This window comes from Heteronotia binoei, chromosome 21 (genome assembly GCF_032191835.1).
Source record: "Heteronotia binoei isolate CCM8104 ecotype False Entrance Well chromosome 21, APGP_CSIRO_Hbin_v1, whole genome shotgun sequence".
NCBI lineage: Eukaryota > Metazoa > Chordata > Lepidosauria > Squamata > Gekkonidae > Heteronotia > Heteronotia binoei.
In genome coordinates, this window is record NC_083243.1 from 177305023 (window position 1) to 177327883 (window position 22861).

Below are 22861 nucleotides of genomic sequence, written 5' to 3' on the forward strand. Positions count from 1 at the left end.
GGCGGCAGGAAGGCCGGGGGCACAATGGCAGTGCAGCCGGAGGAGGGAGAAGCCAGGATCAAAGGAAGACCTCCCTCCCCACTACAGCCCCGTGACAGTCGTGCATGAGTCATCAGGTGGGTGGGTGGGCGGCACTGCTGGACTGGCTGCTCCTTCACGTGCACCCTGGGTGGTGCATGCAGGGAGGTGGAGGGAGCGCTCTAGGCAGTTGCCTACCTGGCCTACTCCATAGCGCCAGTCCTGAAGGTAGGTTGGAGAATGTCTGAGATGGTGAAATGAGTCAGGTAAAGGAGAGAGGATAAGAACATAACATAAGAGAAGCCATGTTGGATCAGGCCAACGGCCCATCAAGTCCAACACTCTGTGTCACACAGTGGCAAAAAAATTTATATACACACATACACTGTGGCTAATAGCCACTGATGGACCTGTGCTCTATGTTTATCTATGGATATCTATGTTTCCTGTGGGAGGGAAAGAGGAAATAGTGTGGGGAGGGAGGATACGGTGGGACACCACCCACAAATCCTTTAGGATTCCTTACAATGCAAGCAGGCTTAGCCCAGTGGCTGGTACAATATGACAGGGCCACAGTTTTCCTAGGAAGAGGCTCTTGAAGGGTAGAGGAACAGCTGAAGACAGAGGGGCAGATAAAGATAGATTGACTGTAGGCTGGGAAGGAGATATGGTTGCCAAACTCAAGGTTAGAGAATTCCTGGAGGGAGCAGAGCCTGGGGAGGGTGAAGTCTGAGGAGGGGAGAGACCTCAGAAAGGCATAATGCCACAGAGTCCACCCTCCAAAGCAGCCGTTTCTTCCAGGAGTACTAGGGTTGCCAACTTCCAGATGTCAGTTGGGGATAACCTGGAATTATATTTGATCAGTTCCCCTGGAGAAAATGGCTTTTTTGGTTGGAGGGTGGACTCTGCGTCTTCATACCCTGCTGAAATCATTCCTCTCTAAATCTTGCCTTCCAAAGGCTCCACACCCAACTTGGACCAACTTGGCATTACACTATTGCAGAGTCTTGTTAAAGTGAGAGGCATACTATCATTTGGGGTTGAACAACTTTGTCAGTAAACTAAAGCCAAGTCCTTTCAGAAGAGATGCATAGAGTTACTTTGAACAAACAGGTAAGCTGTCAATTAAAATACCATGAGAGAAGTATATGTTTTACAGATATATATTAAAAATGAAGCTCAGTCTAAAGCAGAAAAATATATTTATAAATTGCCAGCATCCTAGCACAATCTTACCCATGCCTTGTTTCCTTCTTGCATGAACTCTTCACACCAGGATCCTGCACAGTTCCAGTGCAAAGCTATTCTAACTGCTTAGATCTTCTTATAGAAACTGAGAATTTTTTTTTTTCAAAAAGACTATCAGGCTGGAGAAACCAGTCTGACGACACCTACCCATGTGTTGAAATCTTGTTTGCAAATTCAGCTAGGGAGGAGTTGATGCAAACAGTTTATTGCAAGATCAGTGATGGACTCTTTCTATGGTTTATTTTGAGTACATTATTTGGATACATTTGGGTATCATCCACATGGCAAAGGGATGTGTGCAGTCTCTTATAGATGGACTTTTAACAATGTGTGGGTATTTCTGCCATATAATACTGTGATGGAATTTGACCTCTTTCAGTGTCTAAAAGTTATCGAAGGCTCTACTTTTCTGGCATATAAACTGGAGCTTTTTTTGTCTTACATCTAAAAGATATTTATTAGAATGAGGGACCATGATAGAAATAGTTAAACCAATACAAAAACAGTACCTGTGAGAACTAGATAAAGATATATTTTACTAATTACGCCTCACTTTTTACATTAATTTATATATGCCATATTGTCAATTAACACTCTTGTAAACATGATGCAAATTACATTAATTCAAAAACTATTAAAGCATCCAATGAACAAGCCAGATATTCTCTTTAATAGCAACTGTCCACATGAAGAGTCTTCTAAAGTCCTCTATAAAGCCAAATTCTGACTGGCAGAAAGCCTCTTAAGGTGCTCTATAGAGATTTCATATAATTTTCACTGGAAGTCTTCCACTCTGCAACCAAGCCTTGTTAGACACAGTAGCAACTTTTTCAAAGCATTATTCCTGACTCTACAACATCATATGTTGCATGAAGCAACAGTGTGGGTTACAAGAGGTTCTTACAAGACAGTTCTACATGTAGTAGTAAATTACAGGCTTTGCCTTTGATGCTTAGATTTTGAAATCGAAAGTATTCCAAATCTTTGGCCCTACTGAAATAGAGAAGCTATGGTCACTCGCTGAACTGAATTCAGTCTTGAAGGCTATACATCCATTGGGGTATATCATGCCTGAGGAGTCATTCTGGGACATTCAAAAGACAGTTCACTAGTTTCAGTTGCTCCTAAACTGGGCATTATGCCACTGCTGCCTGACCCTATGTATGTTTACATGGAAGTAGGTACTGTTGCCAACCTGATTCAAAGTACGTTTTGATGCCTTGGAGACCCACAATTGGGTAGAAAGGTGCATAGATTTTTTTTTAAAATAAATAGAATATCAAACAATGTAGAAAAATGAATTACAAAAGTAAACACAATGTACTAAGAGCAGGATAAAACGCACAATAAACACTTAAATATTCTATAATTATGTCACTTTTATAAGGAAGCATCCTCCTAAACCATTCCACTATACTACAGGCCTGTTCCCTTTATAAAAATGCTCTCCTGAAAAATTCTGTTTTACACAAAAAATGTGAGAGCCTTCCTGGCTTCTTTAGGGAGGCAATTCTACAGGTTGGAAGCCACAACAGAGAGTGCACATGTATGGGCAGATGTTAGTCATAAGAACAAAAGAAGAGGGCTGCTACATCAAGCCAATAGTCCATCTAGTGCAGCATCCTATTTCACATAGTGGCCAGACCAATTGCTCTGGAGGACATAGAGCCTGAGGCCTTTTCCTGATGCTGTCCCCTAGCACTGATATTCAGATATTTGCTGTTCTGCATATGGAGGTTCCTTTTACTCACCATGGCTAGTAACCACTGATAGACATATCGTCCATGAATCTGGCTAACACCCTTATCTGACCTTACCCACTTGCATGGTGGCAGCTTCAGAAAGTTTTGCTCAAATGAGTGAAGCTCTCATGACAAAGCATAGCAGGAGAGCAGCCCTGCAAATATATGGGTCCAAGGTCATGAAGGGCTTTGTAGATGATAACCAGTACATTGAATTAATCCCAGTAACTGATATGTAACCAATGGAGTAGTTGAAGAATGGGCGCAACATGCATAGTCTGCCTAGCTCCTGACAGGAACCAAGCTGTGACATTCTGTACCAAGCTGACTTGAACAGCAGACTCATGTAGAGTGCATTCCAGTAATCTAGTCTTGAGGTCACCAGGGCATAGCTACACTGGCTGAGTCAAGGTAGCAAGCCATAAGAACATAAGAGAAGCCAATGGCCCATCCAGTCCAACACTCTGTGTTACACAGTGGCCAAACCCAGCTGCCATCAGGTTATCCACCAGTGGGGCCAGAACTGGGGGCCAGAACAGATCCCAGAACGTTGTGATCCACGCAACGGTCACCTCAAGATTAGACTACTGCAATGCCCTCTACATGGGGCTGCCCTTGTGTCGAACACGGAGACTTCAGGTAGTGCAGAATGCGGCGGCCAGGCTGCTGGTGGGACTACCTAGAACACGTGCGGCCTGTGCTGCGGGATCTGCATTGGCTGCCAGTCGTCTACCGTGTTCGTTATAAGGTGCTGGTTATCACCTTTAAAGCCCTATATGGTCGAGGACCTGCCTACCTCAGGGACCGCCTCTCCCCATATATTCCCCAGAGAGCACTAAGATCCAGCTCCCAAAATCTCCTACAAATCCCTGGGCCAAGAGAGGCCAGACTGAAGATAACCCGGGAGCAAGCCTTTTCACTAATGACCCCTCGTTGGTGGAACCAACTTCCAGAGATGGTGCGAGCCCTGCGGGACCTGAACCAGTTCCGCAGGGCTTGCAAAACCTCTCTTTTTCAGCTCGCATTTAAAACAGGACCAGACCAAACTGATTAATTATTGTTACTTTAGCCACCTTATGTATAATTGAAACTGATGTATGACAATGTGTAATTTATGACTGATAGAGGTATAGCACCTATTTCTATCTATTTTTATATTTTTATATGTTTATACTTTTATTTTTAAACTTAACTAATTTATGTAATTGAACCATTTTAAATTATTGTTATCTGTTTTAACCAAATCATGGCTCGCCATGTCTGTGAGCTGCCCTGAGCCCGCCTTTTGGTGGGGGAGGGCGGGATATAAGAATAAAATTCAATTCAATTCAACTCCAGATGTCCTCCCACTGTTGCCCCCCAAGCACCAAGAATACAGAGCATCACTGGCCCAGATATAATGTTCCATCTGTACAAAAGTGTCAAATTTGCAGCCTGTGGGCCAGAACAGGCCTCTGGAGGGCTCCTATCAGGCCTGTGAGCAAGTCTGCTTCCTTCTTCCTCTCTCTTTGCCAGGATTTCTCAATCACACAGGAGCTACAGAGCAAAGCCTCTATTTTCTCCATTGGCTGAGGCTTAGGGAGGAAGTGGGGGAGGGGGAGCTTGCTTTGATACTGACCATAATATTGCAAAAATGCTAATACTTTAAGTTTGTTTTATTTTCGTTTTTTTAAAAAATGTTCAATTGTGTTTGTCTGTATCCTTTGTAAAGTTTGTATCTTTGCTATCTGGCATTACATTTCATGACACACATGGCCCAGCTCGACAAGGTCTCATTTATGTCAGATCCAGCCTCAAAAATGAGTTTGAGATCCCTGATATATACCTTGCAGTTAATAGCCATATGTTCCATATGTTTTATCTAATCCCCTCTTGCAGCTTTCTATGCTTGTGGCTGCCACCATCTCCTGTGGCAGTGAATTCCATGTGTTAATCACCCTTTGGGTGAAGAAGTACTTCCTTTTATCCATTCTAACCTGACTGCTCAGCAATTTCATCAAATGCCCACGAGTTCTTGTATTGTGAGAAAGGGAGAAAAGGACTTCTTTCTCTACCGTCTCTATCCCATGTATAATCTTGTAAACCTCTATCATGTCACTCCTCAGTCGACATTTCTCCCTTTAATCATTCTAGTTGCCCTTTTCTACACTTCTTCCAATGCTATAATATCTTTTTTGAGGTGTTGTGACCAGAATTTTACACAGTACTCCAAATGAGGCCACACCATTTATTTATACAGGAGCATTATGACACTGGCTGATTTGTTTTCAATTCCCTTCCTAATAATCCCCAGCATAGTGTTGGCCTTTTTTATTGCAGTCACACACTGTCTCAACATTTTCAGTGAGTTATCTACCATGACCCCAAGATTTCTCTCTTGGTTAGTCTCTGCCAATTCACACCCCATCAACTTGTATTTATAGTTAGAATTTTTGGCCCCAATGTGCATTACTTTGCACTCGGCCATGTTGAACCTTATTTGCCTCATTGACGTCCACTCACCCAGCCTCAACAGATCCCTTTGGAGTCCCTCACAATCCTCCCTGGTTCTCACCACCCTGAGCAATTTAGTGTCATCTGCAAACCTGGCCACTTCACTGCTTCCTCCCAACTCCAAATAATTAATGAACAAGTTAAAAAGCACTGACCCAGTACTAAGCCCTGCTGTAACCCACTGCTTACCACCCTCCACTGCGAAAATTGCCCATTTATACTCACTCTCTGTTTCCTATTAATTAGTCAGTTTTTAATCCAAAAAAAGGACTTGTTCTTTTACCCCACAACTCTTGAACTTAGTTAGGAGCCTTTGATGAAGAACTTTATCAAAAGCTTTCTGGAAGTCAAGGTAAACAACATCTATTGGGTCTCCTTTGTCCACATGTTTGTTCACCCCCTCAAAGAACTCTAACAGGTTAGTGAGACAAGATCTTCCATTACAGAACCCATGCTGAGTCTTCCTCAATAACTTTTGTTCATCAATGTGCCTACTAATTCTCTCTTTAATAACAGTTTCCACTAACTTTCCTGGTATTGAAGTCAGACTGACTGGGCTGTAATTTCCTGGATCTCCTCTGGAACCCTTTTAAAAGACGGGGGTGACATTAGCTACCTTCCAGTCCTCAGGAATGGTGACAGATTTTAATGAAAGATTACATATTTTTGTCAGGAGATCCACAAGGTCACCTTTGAGTTCTTTCAGAACTCTTGGACGTGTGTCATCTGGTCTGGTAATTTGTCAGTTTTTAAATTGTCTCTCAGTTGTAGGACCTCCTGTCTCATCACCTCAATTTGACTCAGGTCTTTCAACACCCCTCCCAAAATTGGCAGTTCTGGAGTGGGCAAGCACCTCCCACTTTCCACAGTGAAGACAGAGACAAAAAAAAAAATGCATTCAGCTTCTCTGCCATCCTCTAGACTAAATGTGGAACATGCAGCTAAATCATGAATATGCAGATTCATTAACTTGCTTCCCCAGCAATAAAAGGTAATTAGAACAAAGTTAGCAACAACTGAACCCCATCAAATGTGGGCACACAATGTCCTTCTGGACTTCAGCCTTTTCAACCAGCAATTCCTCCTTCTTTACAAATTAGGAAAGACTAATTCTCTCCCCAAAGCTTCAAGTCAGCTATACTTTATCAAAATTTGGTGCTCAGAGTAAAAGAAATATCTTGAAACCACAATATAGACAGGAATGTTGCACCACTGTGTCTACTCAGGATCCCATCTTGCCCACCCCCCATTGCTCCTTGTCACAGTTCAGTTTCCTCTTGTTCATCCTTAGTCATTTAACCACAGCAGTCAGGCAATTGCTAAAAACCTCTATTGCATCACTATGTGACTTGGATAAAGAAAAATAGAGATGTGTGTAATCTGATATTGATGACGCAGAACTCCAAAACCACAAATGATGATGTTGCCTAAAAGCTTTACATAGAGATTGCTTTCAGAAATTGGTTAGTAGTAGAACTGGTGGTTTGGTTTTTTAAAGTTTTTGTAGTGGTTTTGTTGTTGTTTTTATGTAATTGTTTGATTATTTTTGTTAGCCATCTTGTGCATTTCCACGTAGATTACTTGCCCTGAGTTCAATGCTGTTGGATTTTTTTTTCTGTATCCCTACAGCTGTATCCTTACAGCTCACGACCTGAGTTCGATCCCAGCAAAAGCTGGTTCCAGGTTGACTCAGCCTTCCATCCTTCTGAGGTCGGTAAGATGAGTACCCAGCTTGCTGGGGGGGAAGTGTAGATGACTGGGGAAGGCAATGGCAAACCACCCCGTAAAAAGTCTGCCATGGAAACACTGTGAAAGCAATGTCACCCCAGAGTTGAAAACAACTGGTGCTTGCACAGGGGATTACCTTTACCTTTTTACAGCAATATAGTGCATTCATGCACTTTCCAGAGTTTTTCCAGCTATTCTCCAACTCCCCAAACTTGCTATGTTGTGAAGTTTTGGGGGAAATTGCAATAAACCCTAGGCTTCCCAATCCCCGAGACCCAGCAGGGGAACCCCCACATCCACCATGTGCCTTTAGATCTCCTGCAAGTTTAGAAACCTGCAAACACATCACATTTTAAAATGTGTGTATGTGCCTTTAAATTTGAGCAGAAAACTGCATTGGGAAGGGCCAGCAGCAGAGCCAAGTGTGTGTGAGAGAGAAGAACCGAGTTCCTCTGCTTGCTTTGGTTTCAGATGTCTTTGTATAGGAACCAGAGCCGGTAAGAGAGTGTGTGTGCGTGTGAGAGAGAAAGAGAGAGAGCAGTCTCTGTGCTTGTTTTGGATTCATTTCAAATGTCTTTATATAGAAACCTGTTTATGGGATAGAGGAAAACTCCACCTCTGAATCTTCATTTGCCTGTGCTCATCTGAAGAAGTTGGTTGGAAGTACAGCAGCTCCTGTGCATAAAGCCTCAGTGAAATCACAAAAGTGTGTGCTTACAAACTCTGTTTATTTTGGCTGCTTTGTTAGAGTGTGCTCACTTTCATTTACTGGAATTGCTGGGGTGGGGTGAATAAGGAAATGATGGCTGTATTTTTATTTATTTTAGGGAATGAGAAAATCTCCTGGCTCCACTCCCAAAGTCCCCAGGTATTTTCTGAGTTGGACTTGGCAACCCTAATCAACCCTCAGTGGCTACTGGGTTGGGGGGTAGATTTTCCCAGTCCTGCTCAAATGTTCTGGATTACTCTGGTCAGATCTGATTTAGACACAGGCAGGGCTTTTTTTTGTGTATAGAAAAAGCCCAGCAGGAACTCATTTGCATATGAGGCCAAACCCCTAATGTCAAGCCAGCTGGAACCATGTTCCTGTGCATTCCTGCTCAAAAAAAGCCTTGGATATAGGTATGCACTTAAGAAATCCTAGGCATCTAGTTAGCTTTCCTATACCAGATCATTTCAATGGATCCTAGTCAGGTGAGGTTTCCTGGGCCTTTATGGCCCTTTCTTGGCATAACAGATACATGGCTCCTTCCTGACTCCATCAGCAGGCAGCCAGCCATTCTGCAGAAGGAGGGGGAGGCAGTGAAGCCCTTTTCATAGGTCTGCTTGAAGTAACTTTAACTGTGGTTTTTAATGTTTTGTGTGTATTTTAACTTCGTTTTTGGAATTCTTTTAGTGATGTGTGTTGGAGGGGCTGATTTTTAATTGTTTTAAGATGTGATTTTATCATGTATATTTTAAATTGTTAGCTGCCTCGGTGACCCTTGTATGAGAAGAAAAACAGTATACAAAGTTTGTAAATATACACCTGCATAATTTATACTTCAGATTTTTTTTTTTGTTAGCCACCTTTAATTTTTCATTAAAAAGGTAAGTTATAAATATACCTAATGCTTTTGAATGATTTGTAATGGATAAATGTGTAATTTTTGGTTACTGGGTGGGGGGATTCATAAAGAATTCAGAATAAAACATCCATCAAAATGCTTTTACAGTCCCAATGGAGATTAGAGTTGCAGTTTTCCCAGGAATGTACTCAAGATCACATGCTACAGATTAACCTACTCAAAGTATTTGAAAGCATTATGTTATTTGCACCACCAATGGGGCTAACATGTAGTAAAAGATACATTAAGCACACTCTTTCGGTGCAAGTTTACAGCAGTGATCCTACAGTGCTATGCTTATTTCATTTTATTCACTTTAGATTAATTAACCTGAATTTTTCTCCTAATCTTCAGATATTGGCACTTCCACACAACCTGGCAGTGGTCTGGTGGTATAAAAGCTGGCTGCCATGCAAAATGTAATAGGCACAGATTTCCCTGGCATGGAGACAAAGAGCCAGGGAAAGATGCACTTAAATTTCTGCCTTTCATCAAGTAGCCTGTTTAATCACAGAAAATGTGGTCTCTGAGCTGGTTAATCAACAATTGATCTACTGTAGCTTGACTATAAATATATTAATTGTCTTTCTGAGAAGCTGAAAATCACACTACCCAAATCACACTATTAGTGTCAGAGAAGACTCCTGCTGTAGTATTAATCACAGAGACAAGGAAAGCAGGATCCCTACCTGGTGTCTGTGATCCCATCAGGAAATCCTTTCTACCAAGAGCTCTCTTTAAACCAGCAGCAAAACAGGGCGTCCATACAGATTATGAAAAGTAGAGTGAAGCAGCCCACACGTGCCTGAGGAAAATAGTCACAGAGCAGCCAGAGGAGGGCAAACCTTGAGTACAAGTTCAGCTTGGTCTGCCCTGTATTTTATAAGGAAGCAAAAGAAGGAAGTTCTCCTGACCGTAAAAAAAGAAAAAAAAAACGAAAGTGAGAAATAGCAAGTGACAATATGACTCTCTTTCTCACCTCTCTATACAGCCTTGGGTATATTCGCTAGGGTTGCCAAGTCCAATTCAAGAAATATCTGGGGACTTTGGGGGTGGAGCCAGGAGACATTAGGGGTGGAGCCAAGATCAAGCCTGTGACAAGCATAATTGAACTTCAAAGGGAGTTCTGGCTGTCACATTTAAAGGGAAGGCACACCTCTTCAATTCCTTCCTTCCATAGGAAATAATGACGGATAGGGGCACCTTCTTTTGGGGCTCATAGAATTGGACCCCCTGGTCCGATCCTTTTGAAACTTGGGGGGTATTTGGGGAGAGGCACTAGATGCTATACTGAAAATTTGGTGCCTCTACTCCAAAAAACAGCCCCCCCCCGAGCCCCCGATACCCGCGGATCAATTCTCCATGATTTTCTATGGGGATAAATTTCCAAAGGGAATAACAGAGTTCCCAGCAGACATTTCCCTCCCCTCCCCCCGCTTTCTGACGACCCTGAAGCGGGGGGAGGGCCTCCAAACCAGGGGATCCCCTGCCCCCACCTGGGGATTGGCAACCCTAATATTCGCCTGCCAAGAACGAAGGTGGAGTTTCTATGCCCTTTTAAGATTTGAGGCAAATACAGAAGATCAGGCCTCAGAAGAACTTGGTAATGTTTAAAGACAAAGTATACAAAAAGAGTGCTGCCTCAAAAAAGACTTTCTTAGGTGTTTTTGAAAACAAACAAACAAAACAAACCCTGTTAAATATGCTAATTTAAGATTTAAGCAGACAGGGGTTGGTACCTCCTGTCTTCTCTCCTCCCCCATCTTTTCTCTCGTCTTTAACAGTAGCCTGAGATACAGAAAAGAAGAAGAGGAAACTTTCTTACCAATTGACACCACTCCAGAGAAATCTTTGCTGTTAAATGTAGTGGCCTGCTTTTAAAGACACCGGAACTGAGGTGGTGGGGGAAAAGGTGAAAACCACAAAACAAACACATCCTGAGTTGATGGTGTGTCTGAGAATAGAAGCATGAGAAACTAGATACCCTGAAAATGCTTTGTTATTCTAGAACTATTCATACCATCCTCGATGAACTATTCAAATGTGTGTGTATGTGTTCACTGCATAGATCGAAACACCATATATGAGGTTCCCACGTGTGGTATTAACAACTGCCTTACAGGAAGATGCTCCTTAAATTAAGCTAATGATCTAGCGAAATGCGTTGTGGCATCTCATGCCCTGAATTTGTTGCTGCTTCCTGATTTCTTACAAATGCTCAGTGAACATGAATTTGAATTGCCCCGTATCTGCCAAACAAAAAAAAATATCCCAGTACAGATCCTGGCTTCTATCTGTTGCTGTGCTTTTTGTAATCTGACCTAGCCATGGCTTCCAGAATAACTTCAATGGTGTGATCAGGCAATCTTGCAGTAAATATAATATCCTACATTGGGGAACTGCCAGCATCCCTGGAGATGCAAAGCTGCCTGGGCATGTACTAACTTGCCTGACACCAATGGAAATGCAGAAGGATGCATCATTGCTTTATCTTTGCTCAAATGGCAAGAAATTGAGTCCAGTGTTTATAAAACCAGAGGCAAAGAGATGGATCTCCATTTTAGCATACGTGATAGATTTGTACCCTGCCTTTTCCTCAAGATATTTAGGATGATTTACCTCATTTTTATTCTCATGAAAATCATGTGAGATAAGGTAGAGAGCTGATGGTGCCCACATAGGCTTCCTAATCCCCAGGTCCCAGCGCGGGATCCCCCGTTTTTACAGGCTTCTCCCCACCTCCAGCCAGCTGGCTGGCAGGGGAAGCCCCGCCTCCCACAATCACCGTGCAGTTTTAGAGCTCCTGCAGGTCCGTTTTTAAAATATGTGCCTTTAAGGCTGAGCAGGAAGCAGGAAACAGGAAGGGCTTCGGAGAAGGGCCTCTTCCTTTCTTTTGCTTTCGTTTTCAGATCAAGTAAAGTTCTGCAGGAACAAGACCCGGTAAGTATTTGTGTGTGAGAGAGAGGGAGGGGGCAGGGGATCCCCTGGTTTGGAGGCCCTCTCCCGCTTTAGAAAGCGTGGGGGGAGGGAAATGTCTACTGGGCACTCTATTATTCCCTATGGAGAACGATTCCCATAGGGAATAATGGGGAATTGATCCGCGGGTATTGGGGGCTCTGGAGGGGCTATGTTTTGAGGTAGAGGCACAATTTTTTTGTATAGCATCTAGTGCCTCTCTCCAGAATACCCCTCAAGTTTCAAAACGATTGGACCAGGGGGTCTAATTCTATGAGCCCCAAAAGATAGTGCCCTTTTACTTCATTATTTCCTATGGAAGAAAGGCATTTTAAAAGGTGTGCTGTCCCTTTAAATGTGATGGCCAGAACTCCCTTGGCGTTCCATTATGCTTGTCACACCCTTGTTCCTGGCTCCACCCCCAATGTGTCCTGGCTCCAGCCCCAAAGTCTCCTGGCTCCATCTCCAAAGTCCCCCGATATTTCTTGAATTGGACTTGGCAACCCTATGCCCACATTGTAAGTCCTCTTGCCTCCCGCTTCCCCTCCACAAGGACTTCCAATCAGACATGTGGCTGGAGTTCTGTGCTTGGAAATGAATTCCCAGATGCATTTGGACCAATTCAGATTGAGACTTCAGTACAGAGGAGAGAAAGCTTGTGCCCCCTCCCACAGCTTCTCCTTGTGGTTGTTTCTTGTCATGGAAATGACATGGGGGAAGTTTTAATTTTGATGCTCAAAGGAGAAAAGCCCTTGCTTGTTATATAGGATATGTGTGTTCCAGTGCTCGGTCGTGGAAGCACAGTTGCTCAAAGAAAAGCAAATGTATGAAAAAGAAAAAAAGAAGAAGAAAAAGGTTCTGTAAATAGAAAGTGTTAAATACTGGGTTCAACATGGAGGACTTCAACCAGAAACATGCTTTATTAGCAGCTACACACTAAGACAAAATGGCGGGGCAGTGACCCCGCTTATATACTTGCACGAACAACACCCCCCCGTTTCCCATACCAAATCATGGCGGTCAAGTTTTGTGCCAAGACTGCTCATTGGTTGCTGTTCCAAGTTCAAATCTATCAGTCTCCCTCTGTGATTGTTAGGGCTCAGCCAGAGGACGAGGTGTAGTAGGAGTCAAGCCTGATGTGGCCACAGCCTCACACAGCTGTGATAGGGAAACCAGAGTGCTTGGTGGCAGCCGTGACACAGGAACACCTCCAGGAACTTCAGCGGCCTGGGGCAGAGAGTCCACTTCCCTGTGGGTCTCCAGCACCGGGCTGCATGGTGCTGTTTCACCTCCCATCTGTGGCGATGTTGGCTCCCCCTGGTCACTGTCTTCCTCAGTGGTTCCTGGCCTCTCGGGCTCTTCCAGAAGTAATCTGCAACGCAGCTGATTGATGTGCCGGTGAAGCAGTTGACTCCCTTTGGTTGAGACTTCATAGGAACGGGGGCCAGTGACATGGATCATCCTGGCTGGAATCCATTCCAGTCTGCTAGCAAAGTTCCGGGCATAAACGGGGTTGCCCAGAAAGAACCCCCTGGGCACTTCTTGACTCACCAGGTTCAGGCACTGTTCTGGAGCCCTGTTGGGGTGCTGCCAGTCCAAACATGTTTTGAGGCGCTGCCCCATGAGAAGTTCAGCTGGGCTGTAGCTGGTGGCCATGCTTGGCATTCAGTGGCCAAACAAGAAAGTGGCAAGCCTGTGGTCCCAGTTCCCATAGATGATTCTGCTTAGGGACTCCTTGGTCGTGCGCACCATTCTCTTGGCCTGCCTATTTGTGGCATGGTGGAAAGGAGTGGACCGAATGTGGTGAATTAGGTAGCATCCCAAGAACTCCTGGAACTCCCTGGATGTAAAAACAGTTCCATTGTCTGTTACTACTGTTTCGGGCAGGCCGTGAGTGCTGAAGGCCAATCTAAGGGGCCAGATGGTAGCCTGTGCTGAAATGGAGGCAACGGGTATCACCTTCAACCATTTGGTGTAGGAGTCCACCAAAATGAAAAATATCAGGCCATGAAATGGACCGGCAAAGTCTAAGTGTAACCTCGCCCAGGGGGTCCGTATGGACTCCCACCTGTGTACGGGGGCACTTGGGGGATCTGGTCACCTGGAAGGTCTGGCACCCCTTCACCCATGTATCAATCTCCTTGTCCAGTCCAGGCCACCTAACATAGCTCCTGGTGAGGGCCTTCATGTGCACAATTCCCGGGTGCGTCTTATGTAGACCCTCTACGACTTGCTTTTGCAGTGGTGGGGAAATAACTACGTTGCTTCCCCAGAGTAGGCACCCTTTATGGGCCAATGGTTCCTCCTTCCAGGAAGCAAAAGTGGTAAAGTCCAGGCCCACCCGGCTGGTGGGCCATCCGCTCCCCACCCAGTCCAGAACTTGGGAGAGGACACGGTCCCAAGCCATGTGTTTGCAATGTCCAAAACATACAGGGGCTAATCTCGCAGGGTCTTGATCAGCATGATCTTGTGCACTGGGGTTGGGGCTGGGTCAATGGAGCTCAGCGGAAGGTGGCTGAGGGCGTCTGCATGGCCCATTGACTTCCCAGGGCAGTAGACTAGGGTGTACCGGTAGGCGCCCAGGAAGCTATTCCAGTGGAGGACCCATGATGACAGGATCTGCGAGGTCTGCCGGTCCAGGGCGAGCAGTTCGAGCATCCACTTATGGTTCGTTGTAATGGTGAAGGGGCGCCCATATGAGTAGTCATGGAACTTCCGCACCCCCGCCACGATGGCGAGCACTTCTTTGTCTTTTGGGAGTAGTTCCGCTCTGCAGGAGACACAGCGCGTGAGTAGTAAACCACAGGCACCTCCCGACCATCCGGCAACTGATGGCCCAGGACAACCCTGACGCCATAGGGAGACGCATCGCATGCAAGAACCATGGGCAAGTCCTCATCAAAATGGTGCAGTACTTGATGGCCTGGAATGTGGCTGCTTGTTTCTTTCCCCAGACCCACGGGGCCTTCTTGTCCAGCAAATGATGGAGCAGCACCGAAAGGGTTAAACAGTAAATTCAGTACATAACAGAAAGGCTTTGTAGGGGAGAGTGGGAGCCTTTATTATGTTCGCTTTTTTCTAACAAAGAACTGCACAAACAAACAAATAGGTGGGGTAGTAAGCAATGCTCCATATAAAAAGAATGAAAGGGGAAAACTACAAAATACTGAAAAGCAAAGGCAGTAAATTGTGGCATGGCTAAAATGAAAAATAAAGGTACCATGATAGGGTTTGCCAGCCTCTGGGTGGGATGTGGAGATCTCCCGGTTTTACAGCTCCCCTGGAGAAAATGGCTGCTTTGAAGGGAGGACACTATGGCATTGGACCATGCTGAGGCCCCTCCCCTCCCCAAATTCCACCCTATCCCAGATCCATCCCCAAAGCCTCCAAGTATTTTCCAACACAGACCTGGTAACTCTACCGTGACCATCCCTACCCGAACACATAGTGTTATTTATAAGCCCTGAAGCATTGGAATTGGGATTGGATGGAGACACGTACTGAAGGTATTTTGTTGTACCAAGGAAAGTATACCAAAGGTGAGCATCTACGTGAAATGGCTGAGAATCTGCCAGTGTCAGTGCAGGCCTAGGAAACAATGATGGATAAATGCTACACCCATTGCTTCCTCCCACACCTCCAGTGGCCTGAAGTAAGTCTAGCAGTACTTACTTCCTTTTGTGATGACATGGACTAGGAAGAAGCTGAGCATTTTCATTGTCTTCATGCCACCCCCAGCAGCTGCTTGAGTGACTTGGGCAGATAAACAGTCCTTGATGGAGAGACCTGGAGGACTTAGAGGCCCCGTTAACTAATCACTATCTGGAAAAGAACCATAGTATTGATGATATGAGATTTATTGTCTTGGACAAGCATTCAGATAGGTTGGATGACAATGCTAAGAAAAGTCTGCAACGGGAAGAGACATTCTGGATATTCCGGTTGCAAACACTGGCACCGAAAGGGTTAAACAGTTGTATAGATTGTTCATGTTATTTATGGATGTAGTAATATCATTGTTTTGTGGGGTTCCTGGCCTTTTAAGGTTATTAACAGGTGTGTGTAATCAAGGGATGGTTGTATCTTTAAAACTTGGCGTTTGAGAGAAATGCTTGCGGTAATACGCCATTGGAAGATACTGTGTGTGCTTGTATACGCTTCGGCCTTCATAATCGGTGGTAAGTTAGAAAATTCTGTTCTATTGCATTATTTTTGAGTAATTACTGTATTATTTTTGAGCAATTATTGTATTTTGAGTTGTGTTTTATATTATGAATTGTTGTATTTAGCTGTCTAAAGATATTGGACTTCCCTCTTTGAGAAAGAAGTTGGAAACGGTGCAACAAGCATCCCGCCAGCTCCGGGTTCCGTCAAGGGGACAGCTTCTCAAGAAAAGAGACTTGTGGTGAAATATTGCACCAATATCGGTCTTCCAAGCACCTTTTGCACTAGCACTTTATGTCTGTTTGTATAAAATAATGAAATTGCCATGCTTTGATGTGTTGTTACTGTTATGGCATGGATTGTTATCGCCCTGTAAAATAGTGTGTCTATATACGTGTGCTGAATCACTTAACGAGAAGATATTTGCTATTTAAAATTGTTTCTAAATTTATTTAATTCTTGTTTCGTTAATTCTATCACGGTTTTTGTATAGCTTTTCATCTCTCCGTGGTTCTCCCGGTGTATGTTTCTATCCCCATTTGGGGGCAGAGAATCCCCTGGTTTGGATTCTCTGCCCCCAAATGGAGGGACCCCCTCCCTTCAGGGTTATCAGAAAGTGGTGGATGGGTTTGAATGTCTGCTAGGCACTCTATTATACCCTATGGAGACTGGTCCCCACAGGGTATAATGGAGAATTGATCTGTATGTTTCTGGAGCTTTTGGGGGGGATGTTTTTTGAGGTAGGGGCACCAGATTTTCAGCATAGCATCTAGTGCATCTCCTCAAGCCCCCCCACAAGTTTCAAAAAGATTGGGGATCCAATTCTATGTGCCCCGAAAGTAGGTGCTCCTGTCCTCCATTATTTCCATTGAATGGAAAGCATTTAAAAGGAACACGTCGACTTTTGGAGAAACGTCGACTGCGGGGTGACATGATAGAGGTTTACAAGATAATGCATGGGATGGAGAAAGTAGAGAAAGAAGTACTTTTCTCCCTTTCTCACAATACAAGAACTCGTGGGCATTCGATGAAATTGCTGAGCAGCCAGGTTAAAACGGATAAAAGGAAGTACTTCTTCACCCAAAGGGTGATTGGCATGTGGAATTCACTGCCACAGGAGGTGGTGGTGGCCACAAGCATAGCCACCTTCAAGAGGGGTTTAGATAAAAATATGGAGCAGAGGTCCATCAGTGGCTATTAGCCACAGTTTGTGTGTATATATAAAATTTTGGCCACTGTGTGACACAGAGTGTTGGACTGGATGGGCCATTGGCCTGATCCAACATGGCTTCTCTTATGTTCTTATGGAGCAGAGGTCCATCCGTGGCTATTAGCCACAGTGTGTGTGTGTGTATATACACACACACATATATATTGGCCACTGTGTAACACAGAGTGTTGGACTGGATGGGCCATTGGTCTGATCCAACATGGCTTCTCTTATGTTCTTATGGAGCAGAGGTCCATCAGTGGCTATTAGCCACAGTGTGTGTGTGTGTGTATATATAAATTTTTGGCCACTGTGTGATACAGAGTGTTGGACTGGATGGGCCATTGGCCTGATCCAACAGGGCTTCTCTTATGTTCTTATGTGACACAGAGTGTTGGACTGGATGGGCCGTTGGCCTAATCCAACATGGCTTCTCTTATGTTCTTATGTGACACAGAGTGTTGGACTGGATGGGCCATTGGCCTGATCCAACATGGCTTCTCTTATGATCTTAACACAGTTCCTTTAAATGTGATGGCCAGAAATCCCTTGGAATGCAGTCATGCTTGTTACAGCCTTGCTCCTGGCTCCACCCCCAAAGTTCCCATGTATTTCGAGTCAGACCTGCCAGCTCTAATTTCCACATGAGCTACAAAAAAATACGGCAAGTTAATCTTGAAGTTCATCTAAGTGCAATGGCAGAAAAAGCTTTTCCTGCTGTATTTCTATCTGTCATGCAGGCCCAAGAGTCCTGACAGAAAAAAGTTCCTATCTTAATTCAAAGTCAGGAAAAGTCAGAAAAGCCAGATGGTTAACAGGATGCAATTTGACTACGAAAAGCATGGGAGGGGCTGGAAGAAAAATAATCCTCTCTGCGCCATAATCCTCTCTGCGCCATATTCTCTTGCACCAGACAGTTTACTGAATGTGTTGTGTCACTCTGCAATCAAATCTCTGTTCAGCCCCACCCCACCCTCCAATCTACATTCATTCTTAGCAATGCAACCGATACAGCACAAAGTTCTACATTATTTCCAGGCCTTTTGAGGAAGCATGTCTTCTGCATTTTGTCACTTAGTGGGGTGTGGGAAAAACATCTCTCAGGTTCACTTTACTGTGCCATCATTTTTTTTTTTTTTGCTGGGCTCGGACAGAGCCTTTCTATTTCTTGTGTCTTGTCACTGCTTGTATATTTGGACAGAACAAATGTTATGCTATATACCATTGAGGTAGATACTGAAGTGACCAATTGATACATGATCCAGGCCATATTTTTGTGATGGATCCTTGGGGTTCCCAAACTGTGTAGGTTATGCAGCCATGTGCCTGGAGATAGGTCAGGGTGTTCTGATGACTAGAGCCTGACACTGAAATTCTGGTAATGCCTCATTACAGGCAGGGCCTAGTAGCAGGCCTGGGGTTAGGGGTGTCTGCGTCCCTAGACCGACCTGTGCTTCTCCGCCCCCCATTGTTTTTTTTGCGCACGTCACAATGACATCACTCACATTCACTCAGGTGCACCTTTGCCAAAGCCTCAGCAAAGTTCAGAAGGGCAGCAGCGCACCTAGAGCACACTCGCTGCCCTGCCAGGCTCCCCCACTTTGCCGTGGTCTCCCGAGGCTCGCTGCCCTGCCGCAAAGTTCAGAACGGCAGCGGTGCACCTAGAGCAAAGTTCGGAAGCGGCAGCGGTGCCGCAAAGTTCGGAAGGGCGGCGGTGCATCTAGAGCACGCTCACTGCCCTTCCATGCCCCCCACACTTTGCCGCAGCCTCCCAGATGGCAGCAGAGCGGACAGGCTGCCACAGGGCGTGGGGAGAGGGGGCGCCTCATGATGCCCCTAGGCCAAGTGGCGCCCTAAGCTGCCTCCTACTTGGCTTACTCCTATGCTCCGGCCTTGCCTAGTAGTCACATCTCCCTGATGCTCTCAGATTCATTTGCATCTAACCGGTTCCATTTAACCCTGAAGAAAATACAGGCAATTGGTATACCTCTGAACTCTCTTGTTATGTTAGATGAACTTCAAGTATTTAGATCCCTGAAATAGAGGCTGATTTTACACTGGGCAGAATATTCTCTTTCAGTGCACTTTAAAAAGTGTTAGTTAAAGAAAGCCAGTTTGGTGTAGTGGTTAAGTGTGCAGACTCTTATCTGGGAGAACCAGGTTTGATTCCCCACTCCCCAACTGGCAGCTGCTGGAATTGCCTTGGGTAAGCCATAGCTCTTGTAGAAGTTGTCCTTGAAAGGGCAGCCTCTGGGTGAGCTCTCTCAGCCCCACCCACCTCACAGGGTGCCTGTTGTGGGGAAAGGAGGTAAAGGAGATTGTAGGCCGCTCTGAGATTCTGATTCAGAGAGAAGGGCGGGGTATAAATCTACAGCCTTCTTCACTTGACATATGAAAATTAAAGTTTTCAGAAAGGTCTAACATTTTATGGATGGATCCAGGTGTCCAGTTGTGTTGGTCTGAAGCAATAGAACAAAGTTGGCCAACTGGACTTAATTTTATGGATAGGTTAAATGTTCATAAGCCCCCCCCCCCAAAAAAAAGTTTAAGCATTTTTAGTGCAGTCTTATGCACCATTACTCCATTATTAGACCACTAAAATAAATAAGCATTAAAAATCACATAAATTCAACATTACTCATAAATTCAACAACAATCATATTAAACCAATCATTGAAAATATCTAACCCCCCTAAAAATGACGGTTTTACAACCTTTTATGGAAGAAAGAAGAAGAAGAAGAAGAAGATGATGATGATGATGATGATGATGATGATGATGATGATGATGATGATATTGGATTTATATCCTGCCCTCCACTCCGAAGAGTCTCAGAGCGGCTCACAATCTCCTTTACCTTCCTCCCCCACAACAGACACCCTGTGAGGTGGGTGGGGCTGGAGAGGGCTCTCACAGCAGTTGCCCTTTCAAGGACAACCTCTGCCAGAGCTATGGCTGACCCAAGGCCATGCTAGCAGGTGCAAGTGGAGGAGTGGGGAATCAAACCCGGTTCTCCCAGATAAGAGACTGCACACTTAACCACTACACCAAACTGGGAGGGAGGAAATAATTCCTGAGCTCTAATTATATTATATTATATATAAATATTACTATTAAAATATTAATAATAAGTAAGGGAGGAAATAATTCCTGAGCTCTAACTCAAAGTTTCTCCACAGTCTTGTGGCTACAGCTGCAGAGTAGTAGTAGCTTGTTTGTTTTTCACCTCTAGATGCAGTCTGAAGCACCTGAGCGGAGTTTAGGGTTGCCAAGTCCAATTCCAGAAATATCTGGGGACTTTGGGGGTGGAGCCAGGAGACTTTGGGGGTGGAGCCAGGAGACACTGGGGTGGAGCTAGGAGCAAGGATGTGACAAGCACAATTGAACTCCAAAGGGAGTTCTGTCAATCACAATTAAAGGGACCTCACAACTTTTTAAATGCCTTCCTTCCCTCCACCCTCCCCTTCTCTAATTTCACCTCAGAGGTGGAGCGGGCGATGCCGCTGTGTTGCTGCCGCCTCTTCTCCGCTTCACCGTAGCTGCTCCTCCGAGATGGGCTCAGCCTGAGCCCATCTCGGAGGAGCAGCTACGGTGAGCGGAGAAGAGGCGGCAGCAGCGCAGCGGCATCGCCCGCTCCGAGATGGGGCGGCTCGCCACGCTCCTTGGCGCCGTTTCCCCCCTCCCCCCGCTTCTGTTTTTTTGGGGAGCGGGGGAAGAGGCTGGAAATCCTGGGGTCCCCCACCAGGGCAGGAGGGTTGGGAAGCCTAGTGGAGTTCAGTTGGGGCAGCTAATGAAAGGAGAGACAGTCTAGTATATGATGGTTTTCAGGCCATTTAACCAGGGCAGTTCACAAGGTAAAAGTTGACTGTTCTCTCTTCTCATGACATTTATTAGAAAGCAAGATGCAGCATTTTTCACTAGCTGAAGCTTCTATATCAGCGGTGTCAAACTCATTTGTTATGAGGGCTAGAACAGACATAAATGAGACCTTGTCAGGCTGGGCCATGCCATGTTGGGCCAGGCTATGTGTGTACCTATTTAAGGTTAGGTAGCTGAGATATAAGAAGAAGAAGAAGATATTGGATTTATATCCCGCCCTCCACTCCGAAGAGTCTCAGAGCGGCTCACAATCTCCTTTACCTTCCTCCCCCACAACAGACACCCTGTGAGGTGGGTGGGGCTGGAGAGGGCTCTCACAGCAGTTGCCCTTTCAAGGACAACCTCTGCCAGAGCTATGGCTGACCCAAGGCCATGCTAGCAGGTGCAAGTGGAGGAGTGGGGAATCAAACCCGGTTCTCCCAGATAAGAGACTGCACACTTAACCACTACACCAAACTGGGAGGGAGGAAATAATTCCTGAGCTCTAATTATATTATATTATATATAAATATTACTATTAAAATATTAATAATAAGTAAGGGAGGAAATAATTCCTGAGCTCTAACTCAAAGTTTCTCCACAGTCTTGTGGCTACAGCTGCAGAGTAGTAGTAGCTTGTTTGTTTTTCACCTCTAGATGCAGTCTGAAGCACCTGAGCGGAGTTTAGGGTTGCCAAGTCCAATTCCAGAAATATCTGGGGACTTTGGGGGTGGAGCCAGGAGACTTTGGGGGTGGAGCCAGGAGACACTGGGGTGGAGCTAGGAGCAAGGATGTGACAAGCACAATTGAACTCCAAAGGGAGTTCTGTCAATCACAATTAAAGGGACCTCACAACTTTTTAAATGCCTTCCTTCCCTCCACCCTCCCCTTCTCTAATTTCACCTCAGAGGTGGAGCGGGCGATGCCGCTGTGTTGCTGCCGCCTCTTCTCCGCTTCACCGTAGCTGCTCCTCCGAGATGGGCTCAGCCTGAGCCCATCTCGGAGGAGCAGCTACGGTGAGCGGAGAAGAGGCGGCAGCAGCGCAGCGGCATCGCCCGCTCCGAGATGGGGCGGCTCGCCACGCTCCTTGGCGCCGTTTCCCCCCTCCCCCCGCTTCTGTTTTTTTGGGGAGCGGGGGAAGAGGCTGGAAATCCTGGGGTCCCCCACCAGGGCAGGAGGGTTGGGAAGCCTAGTGGAGTTCAGTTGGGGCAGCTAATGAAAGGAGAGACAGTCTAGTATATGATGGTTTTCAGGCCATTTAACCAGGGCAGTTCACAAGGTAAAAGTTGACTGTTCTCTCTTCTCATGACATTTATTAGAAAGCAAGATGCAGCATTTTTCACTAGCTGAAGCTTCTATATCAGCGGTGTCAAACTCATTTGTTATGAGGGCTAGAACAGACATAAATGAGACCTTGTCAGGCTGGGCCATGCCATGTTGGGCCAGGCTATGTGTGTACCTATTTAAGGTTAGGTAGCTGAGATATAAGAAGAAGAAGAAGATATTGGATTTATATCCCGCCCTCCACTCCGAAGAGTCTCAGAGCGGCTCACAATCTCCTTTACCTTCCTCCCCCACAACAGACACCCTGTGAGGTGGGTGGGGCTGGAGAGGGCTCTCACAGCAGCTGCCTTTTCAAGGACAGAGGCTCAGAGCGGCCTACAATCTCCTTTCCCTTCCTCTCCCACAACAGACACCCTGTGAGGTGGGTGGGGCTGGAGAGGGCTCTCACAGCAGCTGCCCTTTCAAGGACAACCTCTGCCAGAGCTATGGCTGACCCAAGGCCACTCTAGCAAGTGCAAGTGGAGGAGTGGGGAATCAAACCCGGTTCTCCCAGA

The 22861-nt window shown here is 45.4% G+C and overlaps 1 protein-coding gene across 1 annotated transcript in view; it reads right to left on the reverse strand.

The window, feature by feature from the left end:
• The window catches only part of SLC11A1 (solute carrier family 11 member 1), a 46402-nt gene extending 36712 nt beyond the window's left edge, over nucleotides 1-9690 (reverse strand). The window contains exon 1 of the mRNA XM_060261448.1: nucleotides 9526-9690. Coding sequence (XP_060117431.1) covers nucleotides 9526-9544 — 19 coding nt within the window. The 5' untranslated portion in view covers nucleotides 9545-9690. The remainder of the gene's footprint in view (nucleotides 1-9525) is intronic.
• Between the last annotated feature and the right edge of the window lie 13171 nt (nucleotides 9691-22861).